The following is a 12,769-nucleotide window of genomic DNA, read 5'->3' on the forward strand; positions in this document are numbered from 1 at the left end:
AATAATGTTTTTTAACTGCCGTACAGTGTGTATTTAGAATAAGCATTTAAAATTATAAATTACGTTGAGGTAAAATTACTGACCAGTAAGAACTAATATTATTTATAAAACAAAAAACGTGTAACCGCTGTTAATTCAATTAAAGGTATTCAGTTTCAAACCGAATCGCTGTCAGGACTGTAAACTTCTCTAATGCACTGGTGACCGCTGTTTCACTGCTGTGGAACCGGCGTGTGTGTGTTGCACACACTGTACAGGTACAGTAATGGACGTGTATGGAATGACAAACGGAATATAACATCAGTTTCATAGGTTTCATGTAGATTGCATAGTAAAGGCACACTACTGTGGCTGTTTTTCAGAACTGGCATTTTAACTGGGGTTTTAAGAATATCTTTGGTGCTATTAACGTGGCATGGTAAATGAATCGTTTATGGGGATAATAAAACAAAACTACAAGGTTTGTGTGCAATGCATCATTTTGATATGTCTCGGGCTACATTGAAGTACATACATAGGTGGACAGCTACATTTTTGTTATTATGAGCTGTGATAAAATTGATTGCACAGCTTTTGGTAAACTGAGTCACTTAAAGCTATTTCTGTAAACCCCCTGCTTACACGTACTGTTACTGCTTTTAGAAGATTGAGTGTTGTGAATGCTTACATTGATCTGAATCTAACTTGCTTTGGTCTAAGTCTGCTCCATGTGGCTCAGTCGCTTGGATGACTTTAGGAGTCTCAAATGCTGGGTAGGGTTTTCAGTTTAAATTCATATTGCTGAAAGGTGCATGTCATGTGCTCGTTCCAGTTGAAGTGGGTGGATTACAGGGAACAGTGGTCATGAGAACGCTCATGTGAAGGTATGTTGAAATTCTAGACGTTTTTACTTCAGGAATCAAGACCAGATTTGATTTTCTCCACAATTTAGGTATTCAATGTATGAAGACCTTCAGAGGTATGTTAAAATTCTAGACGTTTTTACTTCAGGAATCAAGACCAGATTTGATTTTCTCCACAATTTAGGTATTCAATGTATGAAGACCTTCAAACAGATACAAATCATTTGAAAGGGCTACACGTTTCTCAGTGTTACATAATTCAAACAATGCGTCTTAAACTGTGCGTAGCACAGAATACTTTTTTTTTTCATATATAATGCTGAAGTCTCATTCTTAATTGTGAATAGTGGCTTTGCAATAATTTGCAGACAGCTATATAGGCCTACTGTAAGGATTTACTGCAATAATACTTTGACTGGTGGTGTTCCCCTTATAAGAGTTTCCCATAGTTAAAGCATAGTAAAGTGTAATAAAGCACAGTGAAAACATGGTAAAGCATAGGTAAGCAATGTAAAGAATAGCGAAGTATGGTCAAGCAAATGAATAAACATGGCAAACCTGTGTAAACTATAGTAAATGCAGAGTTTAACCGTGGGGAAAGCATGAGGAAACTGCAGAAATACCAAGCGAAAATACAGTGGTAAACTCTTAAGTTAAATTGCAAGGTTAAAAAACTTCCTTTTGTAGCTCCTACCAATACTTGCTTAAAAGTTGTAATACTGTGTGTTCTTCTTCATCATACAGTAAGTAGCCTAATTGTATGCCACATGAAGCTATATATAGCCAGTTTTATGGTTCGGTCTCTCTCTGCATAACCCACTATAAATAGCTTTGATCCTGTTAAGCAGAATTGTTTTTAAGGCACTCTGTTTCATCTTTGCGTGGAATTTTATCAAAACACCCTCATGATAAAATGATGTGTAAGCGGTTCACAGTAAGCCACAGAACAGTGTTACTCAGAGCAGAGCTGTACTGTGACCAGTTCATACAGTACAGAATCAAGAGGGTCTTAAACAAAGGCCACAGACAGCAAAGGCTTCCGGATACTATCTTAAAGCAAGTGAGTTTGATGCCTTAAGGAGAGAAGGGTTCAATGTCGCTTAATTTACTCTGAGAGGAAGCAGTACCCATATTGCAGTCTAGCACACGTGGTGTAACAGGCGTTGCACCTTGCAGTTGCAGCAGTGAGCAGCATGCATTTTGTTTCTGTTTCCAGTCATGATGAAGAATGAAAGACTACAGGGGTTGTGAGAAAATATTCATGCTTAAAGATTGATAAATGAATGAGGCGGGCAGATCGCCTTCGCAAATCTCAGGGCCAGATGGTGGGGCGCACAGCCAGCTGGCATTAGCTTCCTCTGTCAATACCTTCACTTATATATATATATATATATATATATATACAGCTCTGGAAAAAATTAAGAGACCACTGCAAAATTATCAGTTTCTCTGGTTTTACTATTTATAGGTATGTGTTTGGGTAAAATGAACATTTTTGTTTTATTCTATAAACTACTGACAACATTTCTCCCAAATTCCAAATAAAAACATTGTCATTTAGAGCATTTATTTGCAGAAAATGACAACTGGTCAAAATAACAAAAAAGATGCAGTGTTGTCAGACCTCGAATAATGCAAAGAAAATAAGTTCAGATTCATTTTTAAACAACACAATACTAATGTTTTAACTTAGGAAGAGTTCAGAAATCAATATTTGGTGGAATAACCCTGATTTTCAAGCACAGCTTTCATGCGTCTTGGCATGCTCTCCACCAGTCTTTCACATTGATGTTGGGTGACTTTATGCCACTCCTGGCACAAAAATTCAAGCAGCTCGGCTTTGTTTGATGGCTTGTGACCATCCATCTTCCTCTTGATCACATTCAAGATCACATACCTATAAATAGTAAAACCAGAGAAATATATATATATATATATATATATATATAGAAAAAGGAAAAAGTAATGTCGGTACACAAAAATGTGAATAATTGATAACAAAATGATTCACATGTTTGCATACCTACATTAGCCTTTTCTTTTAGACTTTGCTCCTTTTGGTAAACAGTGTGTATAATATATATATATATATATATATATATATATATATATATATATATATATATATATATTAGATAATGTGTAATAAAGCAAACCTTAATACATAAATATATTCCTTCACTTTGAACTGTGGATCATTTTATCTTTTATGGTGACAGGCTGTTTTCAAAACAAGTTCTTTTGAATCCATGATTTACAAAAGCAATTTACAAAAACACAGCGCGTACGAAAATGTCCATTTCATGACTTAAAAAGCTGAGCCTATAAAGTGGTAACATTTTCTGGCCCATTAGCCATGTAATTGGTTAGTGCAGGCAATATCAATTAAACTATATGGATTTTATTTGAATGAGATAGATATGGAATATTGAAATACAATCGGAGGTAATGGAATTAGAAGGCCACCGTGTTTCACTCATGAAGAAAGCCTGGCTGTAGCAATACAATTGTCATTCAGGAGGTTGTGTTTTATGAACGAGGACTTCAGAGCTCGGTCTAAAAAAACAAACAAAAAAAACCCAGCCTTCATCATGTCCTCGTTCTTGATGTTATGTGTGTGTGTTCTACTGTTATGAATACAACACACAATACTGCTCGGTTGCCACAGAAAAAGCAGATCTCTGAACAGAAGGGGGAGGGGGTTATTATAAGAGTAAACTCTCATTTAGAATTATATTTTCATCCCATAGGAAACATTAATAATATTACTACCATAGTAACCAATTCATATTGTGTGTCTATTGCAGTAATATTGTATCCTGGTTTCAATAACTTGAGCTCAATGTATGGTCCTGGCATTTAGTGTCCTGGGAAGGCATATTGAATTCCCGGGACTCCTTCTTCAAAACCGGGACGATCCACAGAACAAAAAAGGGAGAGATGGCAACCCTTCCCCATCCCTACTGCACAGTAACCTCTAACAGGGGTGGTGAATGTTAACAAAGTTCACGTAAAACACATGATCCAAACCAGAGGTTTGAGGGTGCAGATGTGAGTTTATGTTGGAATTTAAATGACCTGATTATATTGATTTTAACGATACAGCATCATGGGGGTACCTGAAAAACAACACTGCAGAGAAGCAGCCTGCCCACCCCCAGACTGATTTTTCTTGCATTTAAACAGCAGTTTTTTGGGATTTTTTTGTTCACTTTTATCAAACGTGATTTCTAAATGTAAACCGGACTATAAGTTGTCTTTTGTATTGTAGTGTTCCACTTTAATTCCTTAAATATATTGTATTACAGTTTAAAAAGCAGAAAAGGCGCTGATCACAATTACTGCATCACTGCTAGAGAATGCTTTTTAAAATGTTATTCTATTCCTCAGCGAAACTTGGATACAGTTTGTTCAAAAAGCTAAGATAAAAGAAAACCCATTAGCTGGTCCTTAAGAGGTGTTAAAAAGACCCAGTTTAACCCTTCATGAAAGACAGTTCTGATCCCAACAAGAACTGTTGCTTTACCAAGTATCAACATGTATCAATTTGGGATGTGTAACAATTTAATTAACTGCAGTACATTTATATGCCACTTATGGGAAATGTAACATGCTGTTTTAAACACCTCTCGCATTGTCATTAATCTGCCGTTTCTATCTATGTCGATCTTGAAATATTAATTAATGAATACTATTTAATTAGTCATTTTAATTATGAATGTATTTAAGTTCTACCAATTATTATCACTTCCCCGATTTTGGTCACTGGTCTCCAATTTGATTGCTAATTGTACCAAGAATTCTGCTAATATACTGACAGGAAGTACAGAAGAAGACGAAGTTGTGTCAGCTGGAAATATTTGACTGTATGCAGCAGCTACACCATAGCCTATATATCCCTGACCTTTGGCCTGAACCAAACAATGAATGCCTGTTATGTCGAGTTTGTGTTCTGGGTCACTGTCTTCAATGCACAGTCTGAGAATCAGAATCGCCATCACAATTCCTTGAATGCAGCCTGCCATATGGAAGGGTAGTGCCTGGTTCAGCTGCAGCATTCAACAGTGAACGGCTATACCATTCTCATTGCCACAGTGCTCATTAGTACAATTCCTTTTCGTTGAGGGTGAGTTTAGCTTTAATTGCGTGTGGATCTGTACACTTCATAAATATTTGCTAATGTATGCATCTTGTGCCCTAGATTTGTGTACAGCTTACTGAGCAGAGTGGAACTTAAACGCTCTCTGTTCATTCACGTAGGGTGGCACAGTCATTGAGGTGTGTGATAAAGCAGTGTCGCATCCCCTTACCTTTTAAACATACTGCTCTCCCATCCAGAAAGTCTCCTTGAACTCTGTCACACAACAGGGGAACAACAAGTGCTGCTGCTGCCTTTCTCGGTGAGGAAATGTTTTGCACATGTGCAAGACAAACCTGGAATGTACAGTAATGATGCTGGTAAAATATGAGGAAGAGCGAATGACCCGCCTTTAAGAATAATGACAACATTCTAGCATTGCATTTTAGAGCAGGTCCTGTCAGCATTCATTCGGATCCTGCTTAGGAACAGGTATGACCAGATGCTTGGCTGACTTGTAGTGATTATCTAGACAGGTTAGGCTGGGCACACGTTTAACCCTTGTCTTGCAGAAACTGGAAGGTCAGACACGATGACAGCTGTTTAAGGCTTTACTGTATAATGTAAAGGAACAATGGGAGGCTGCTTTTTTCTACTTTGATTTGCAGCTTGTCTGAATAAATATCGGTTGTTAGCGGGCCATCGATACAGATGGAAAGGGTAAAGCAATGGTAGCAGACCTCAGTTTTTCTTTCAATACTGTAGATCAATCTAATACATCTCTTCTGACTTGGACCTCTTTTCAACACATTTTTTATTGTATTTAGGGATTCCGATTTAATGTGATTTAAAAAAAAAAATAAAATAAAAAAACTAGTGGGATAAATATAGATTTAAGTGATCATGATGGTGTTTCGATCATTATGACATAAGTATTTCCCTCACACCACTGCCCATGTAAAGCACATTTTAGAACGGCCAGAATATGTTTTTTGTAAAGTATAAATGTCTGCTGACCTGCTCTGTGTCTCACAAACTCTGTCAGTCACGGAGGCCGTTGTCCCACAGTTAAACTAAGTGTCATCAATAGAGTGTGGGAGACCTTTGAGGTAGGTAGGAGTCAAGTTACTGAGTAAGGTATAAACTGTGCTTCTATTGCGTTAAAACAGAAGTACAGCAGGTCTTGATAGCCTTCAGAAATAGACCTTTAATTTCACTTTTCTCATAGAAGGAGCCAAACTAGTACACTGGTATAGACAGGAACTATTAATGCTCAATGAAATCAGTTGAACAGAAGCAGGTCATGGCCATTATGTTTCAGTGCCTGTGCAGTGATGTTGTTTTCTGTTTTAAGGTAGGGACTGCAGACACAAATATACATGATTCCAGTTCTATTAATTACAGAAACTCTTCACCGTTGCGTTATATTCAATAAGAACTCATCTACAGTTTTTACCACTCCCCCGGCCTTCATAAACGTAAAGCCTTCATAACTGTAAGCCTGTGTGACAGCTGCCGTATATGTCAGAAGTGACAGTTGCATGCTGGTCAGCTGGTTTGGAAAAAGTCATTGTTGGGGTGGGGTTGTCTACTAGCTTCAAGGTTTCCACTGTAGCTTCAAAAACCAAAAAGATAATTTTCAAAAAGAAAAAAAAAATCTTAAAAGACCAAACGATTAAAGAGCAGCGCTACCACGGAACAGAAAGTGTCAATCAGATCATACAGAGCACACGCGTGTGCTTGATAACAGTGTTGAGGTCATTTGACTCAAGCTCTGTTGCTGGATCCTCCATTAGCATACCTAACAAATGCTAATTAAGTTTGTAGCGAGTGCCAAGATGGATAATGGAATGTATCCAAGCAGATTTATGCCTAGTGAAACCTTGGATGTCACTGGGGGAAGGAATCATAATAAAATGGAAACACAGTACAGTTCATGAGGTCTATTCATTTGATTGTTCTAAGTGGTGCTGGATCTCTATATAGGCATCATTTAAATCATTAAAATAAGACCCTTTCTGGAGTATATTTTAGGGCTGTGCTGATACTCGTAATTGCCTTTAAGAAGTATTTATTGGCAGGTATTAAATCCACTCATTACTGTGTTGATTTAAAAACAAGGAAAGCTGTCCTTCCTTCACCTTTACAATCGAGTACCAATCAGCTTCCAGTTAGCGTGGTAGTGCTGTTCCGTGGCCGTAAACTGACAACGAAAATAATATTCTAATATTGCCATTATCAGTTTACAGCCTCGGTACGGCCGTAAAATTGTCAGCGACCCGGATGAGATGAAAATCCACTTCCAATTGGTTTTTAAACACTCAGTTTGGAAGTTGCTATTGATTGGTACTTGGTTGTAAAGGTGAGGGAAGGACAGCTTTTCTAGTTCTGAAATCAACACATCAGTGAATGGATTTATTTAATGCCTACCGATAGACACTTCTTAAAGTCAATTGCAGGTATGAGCTACAATAAAAAAAATATATATATATATTTTTTTTAGCATTTTAAGAATAATCTTGGCATGTGGACAGTGCTTTAAAATCTTTGCACAAATCCATGTTTTTTCTCTTTTTAATGCTAACTGGATGTAGCCTATCTGCCATATATTTAACTGAGGTATTCTAGCAGTGGCTTTTTCAGAGAGCCCAGCATTCTTTAGACACCTAAATTGTAAAGGAGATTGGAATTCATTTACTGTCAGAATAACCTTTAATAGCAGGTAGAATGGCTTTATTTATAGAGGTAGGTTTAGCTGTCTTTTTAAAAAAAAGAAAAAAAAGGTTTAGGTTGTGATGCCACCCAAAATACATTATAACAACAGTCCTGAGAAAGAAAAAACCACATATGCTGTGCATATAAAGTGATTCTCAGCTGAATCCTAACTACACCATTAGATGCTAATCATTTAGAATACCCAGCATTCATGTGGTCCTGGAGATGAGTAATGCAATCCCCTTGGCACTCATTTAGTCCGAGGTATGTGGGTATCTGAAAGGTCAGGCTTGAGTTATGGTGTTGTTTTGGATTTCATAAAGAACAATAAGAAAAGATGATGCTGAGAATGTAGATAGTGCCTGGAAGCCACAGTGACAAGCACAATGCACCAGGTTTTGTTTTACAGTCTGAAATCCAGATGAAAGAAACACACAGGTAGATACTTTTTAAATAATACACCTGGTAGTGTTGGTAGAAATAGTCTTTAACCATTTGCCTTTTGTTGGATACTTTGAATGTGCAGTAGCCACCGCCAGTGATGTGTGTGCAGTGTTTTAATAACACAGTCTCTTTTAACAAACGAAGAACTCAAACTCTCTCAAACAAAGCTCACAGCAAGGCACGTACAGGTGGGCTGAAGAGCATGTTCAAAAACTACAAAAGCAAGTGTCAGAAATCCAGGTTAAACATTCAGAAGGGGGTATCTGGAATGCAGAACTTGAATTAACATTCCAGTTGAATTCCAAAAGATGCACTTCGTAATGCGATCAGCTGGAAATGATCGTTCCTATTCGCTGATCATAAAAAGCTCACAGAGATATGGCAATGAGGACTTTTTTTTTTTTGCTGTGCACCTGTAAAAAACAGTTTGATGGGGATTGAAGGTGCACCCTGGAGTGGGACATTTCAGGCTTACTCATGCAGATCATTATCCACCTGAAACGGTGTTCTCTGGGGGTAACGATACCCCACAGTGCATTTCAGTTGGCAAGAGCTTCCTTATCAGAAAAAAAAACACTGCATGGAATGCACAGGTTTGTTTTTCTCTGATTAATTATCTACTAGGTAATGTGTGTAACCGTGGTTAGGCTTTATTTATTGTGAGAAGGGTGTGTGAGAGTAAGCTTGCAGTTTAAACGAGAGGGGGAAAAATAATCTGCAAACTACACAGTGAATGTGTTTATCCGCCCACCTAGCCATTCCTGCAAAAAAGAATCCGGGAAAAGCTAGTCTGCAGAGAGGATAACATACACCCACTCCCTGATACATTATTTACATTTCTAATTCAAGTTAAAGGGGCGAGAGGGTGAGGGGGCAGAGGTGAAGAGGCGGCGCTTCATATCATTAAACTTCACTGGAGTGGTGAAAGAAATCTGCATTTTTTTTTTTTTTTTTTTTTTACTTCATGGTTTTTAAACCTGCAAATGAATGTTGTGTTCCGTAGCAAAATATTTATATTGCATGTCTTTGAAAAACCAAAATCTATCAAATATTTGGAGAGCTCAGAAACTCATTTCTCATTCTCTATTTCTGTCCCTCGTTTTATTTCAGTAGCACTACTGCAGTTTGTGTGCAATTCTAAAGATCTGGGTTGAATGCCAAATTCGGATTAGCATTATCAAATCCCAGGAAATCTGCCCGTCTCTGCTGTTTGATGCAGTGTTGCTGTTCTAGTCATTTGATGTTCACTATCAAATTCCAGGACTGTGTTTCATGGGAGAGTCACAATGACTTATAAATGTGTATTTAATGTCCTTTTTTTATTGGCTCGAATCCTACAATCACAGCCAGACCAAACCTGCTATAGTGTACTCTCTAAAGTGTGCTGTCTTAAGGGTCTGCTCAGCGGTTTTATCAGCAGAGCCTCATATCCATGTGCGCTGCATAATGTTTGAGCATCGTGTTTCTGTATTTGTGTGATCCGGCATCTAGTATGAAATCTGTATTGTAATAATGAGACAGGGATCGTTTGTGTTTGTGTTTGTCAGACATGGGAATCGTGGTGTGCCAGGTCACAGTATAAGGATACTGGCTAACTGATTTTTGGCTAGGATTTCATTTTTGGCAAAAACCATAACTAGGAACCCCTTGTAAATGAGGCCTCAGCCTCAATGGGTAAATCTCCTGGTTAAATAAACAAACAAATCACATTCCATTTTTACCTTCACTTTGGCACTTTCAGTTCAGGATGTGGAGAGGTGTGGTGATCCCCTGTCTCAATACAGCTTCTCTTCTAACCAGTTCAGGATGTGGAGAGGTGTGGTGATCCCCTGTCTCAATACAGCTTCTCTTCTAACCAGTTCAGGATGTGGAGAGGTGTGGTGATCCCCTGTCTCAATACAGCTTCTCTTCTAACCAGTTCAGGATGCCTGATGTGGGTCTGACTAATAGAACAATCCTGGAAGATTTATGGCTAACTGTTCTTGATGTTATTGTATCTGAATGGATCAAAATCTCTCCTTTTCTTTGTACAACTTCCCGGACTCGAATGGAGTTGACCTTTTCATTAACCCTCTGCTCCAGCGCTGTGGTTCTCTGTATCCAGTGGTATTCCTGCTGATATTACTATTGTACATGTAGTGTGGGTGTTCGAGGGCGATTTCTGGGGAGATGTTATTCAATATAACAGCTAAGGCTCCCAATGCAGTCTAGGTATTGTTATGGATTGTATTAGTTACATATGGATCCCATTGCTTCTAGGATACCTGAGCTCAGATGTGACAACTTAAAAGGAGATTAATAAGTAGCACTATCTTAAATGCCAAGATGTACTTAATTCATTCAACTCCTTTCAGATCATAGCAAAGCCTGAAATGGTGAAGAAGAAATTGAGAGCCTCAGTTATCACACAGAATAACAGAAGTAGCAGCCTTATATTGTATTATAAATGCATTTCTTTTAATGTGTGATGCTTGATTTCCTATTGATTAAAAAAAATAATTGGTTGAATGTTAGCACAGCTGTAGGCTTTTTTTATTGTTAGAGATCCATTATGTTTAGGATGACCATATGGCTCCAGTTTTTATTTTTGAGCTTGCATCCAAGAACCTTTCCCTTTCCCTTGTACTGTTGTACTGAATTCTAAGACTTTCTCAAGGTAAGCATTAACAGTTTGAACAATAACAAACCTTGATTTCACCAAGCCAACCTTTTAACATTTTAACAAAAAAGGCATAAATAAAGCAGGAGTTATAGTTCCACGAATCTTTCTTTATTTTTTATTTACTTGCAATATTGTTTATTCTCATAAAGATAATTCAAACGTTTGTCTTGAATCTTTGTCTCCAGAGTTCAAAGGCTTATTCCCTGCCAGGTGTTGACTCTGTCTAGTAATGATTCTGAAAAGAAAGACACCATGTGGAGAAGTTAGAACAAAGTGTCCCCTGGGAAGAGAGACAGTGCAAACCCAAAGTGTCCCTGCTGGAGATGATATAAAAGCTACTGGCAATATAAACCCAAGCACCACTCGTCAAGCCCATATGCTGCTGCCTAAGCAAGTGTGCTGTGTTTACCCTCAAAATCCAAAAAATGGAGGTCTGTGTTAGAGTGTGAACACACTGAAGACACACTGTGAAGGGGTAGAGTGTGAACACACTGAAGAAACACTGTGAAGGGGTAGAGTGTGAACACACTGAAGACACACTGTGAAGGGTTCATTGGGTCAGGATTATTGGCAGAACCATTGTGCCAAAGCTCAGAGTGCCACTGCCCCAGACCTGTTATGATAATACAATCTGTATAGAAACATGTGGTTGCATGTGAAAAGAATGACAAATTACTTGTGAATCCTCTGTGATCTCAACGTCTGCAGACAGTAGCTTAAGGGAAGCCTAACAAGTACCGCAGCCTCCTCCTGTTGTGAAGCACAGACATCTCCTGTTAGTTAAGAATAGCAACATATGAAGTGATACAGAGAGTAAAGGGATGATTGTATGTGTGTTTTAATCATGGACTTTAATATGGGCTGATGCATATCCAATTCATGCGCACCCTTTCATTCTCTGATTGCACTTTGAACCGGACGCTGTTTTATTTATCTCTGAAACTACACATGCCACTTTGAGAGTAAGAAGGCGCTGATGTGCTAATGGTACTGGATTGCTGTGGCATGATGGGTAATAAAACTCTATTAGCACTTCTGAGACCATGGCTGGTAACCCAGAGCAGCCTGGTGTCACATGGTCTGACCAGGAATAGGACAGAGATTGTGGGCAGAATGCTGGAGAGCTGACTCGCAAAGTAAATTTAGCTCTGGCTGTTTTTTCGTTTGTTTGGTTTTTTTTTTTGTAATGTACAGATCTGTTTGAGTTATCAGTTTATGTAGCTGTCAGAGATCAGGCCTGTTCTCTCTACAATGTCATACAAAAAGGATTTCTCCTCTGTAGTGTATCACCGGCCTCAAACTCATGGCTTCATTTCTCCTGTCCTTCCCCACGCCAGGGAGCAGCCCATCTTCACCACCAGAGCCCATGTCTTCCAGATTGACCCCTCCACCAAGAAGAACTGGGTTCCTGCTAGCAAGCAGGCCGTCACAGTGTCCTACTTCTATGACAGCACGCGGAACAGCTATCGGATTATCAGCGTCGATGGCTCCAAGGTACGTGTTTTCAGATGAACTTGTTCATTGCAGTGAAGCACAAGCTGGTGTTTGGATCAGATTATATATATTGGTACAGCATAATAAAGGCAATTTTGATTTTATGCTTAAAACCACCTTTCAGTTTTACTTGTGATTTCTTTCCATAGAAGTTTGCTCCGCATGTATCCCTGCAACCCGACTATTCAGTGGTATGTACGTGAACATAATCAAAGAAATGTACAGTAGATCAGTAAATGCTTTAGGAAATGATAGTAAATTATTTTTAACGTCTGTAAAACTGGGGTTCGTTTAACCTCTGTTTAATCCCCTCAGCTATAGGGAAATGACCAGTGGTTACAACACTCAGGGCAGTATTGCTGTTCTACCATATACAGTATGTTAATTACTTTCATTGCAAAACAGAGAGAGCTTATTTGAGATGATTTCTCTTATCCTTCTGCCTGACCGCCTCTATTTACATGTTGTGTTTCCATGGAAACTATTAGCTGGCTGGTGAGGCTGTGAAAGTGGACTGGTGTTCCACCAGCCGTT

At 38.5% G+C, this 12,769-nt stretch overlaps 1 protein-coding gene across 2 annotated transcripts in view; it reads left to right on the top strand.

Annotated features, from left to right (window-relative positions):
- Positions 1 to 12,769, top strand: part of LOC117429691 (homer protein homolog 2-like) — a 35,780-nt gene that overhangs the window by 3,592 nt on the left and 19,419 nt on the right. For both annotated transcript variants that reach the window (XM_058998957.1, XM_058998958.1), the window contains exon 2: positions 12,079 to 12,235. In XM_058998957.1, coding sequence (XP_058854940.1) covers positions 12,079 to 12,235 — 157 coding nt within the window. The remainder of the gene's footprint in view (positions 1 to 12,078; positions 12,236 to 12,769) is intronic.

Source organism: Acipenser ruthenus, chromosome 24 (assembly GCF_902713425.1).
Source record: "Acipenser ruthenus chromosome 24, fAciRut3.2 maternal haplotype, whole genome shotgun sequence".
NCBI classification, from domain to species: domain Eukaryota; kingdom Metazoa; phylum Chordata; class Actinopteri; order Acipenseriformes; family Acipenseridae; genus Acipenser; species Acipenser ruthenus.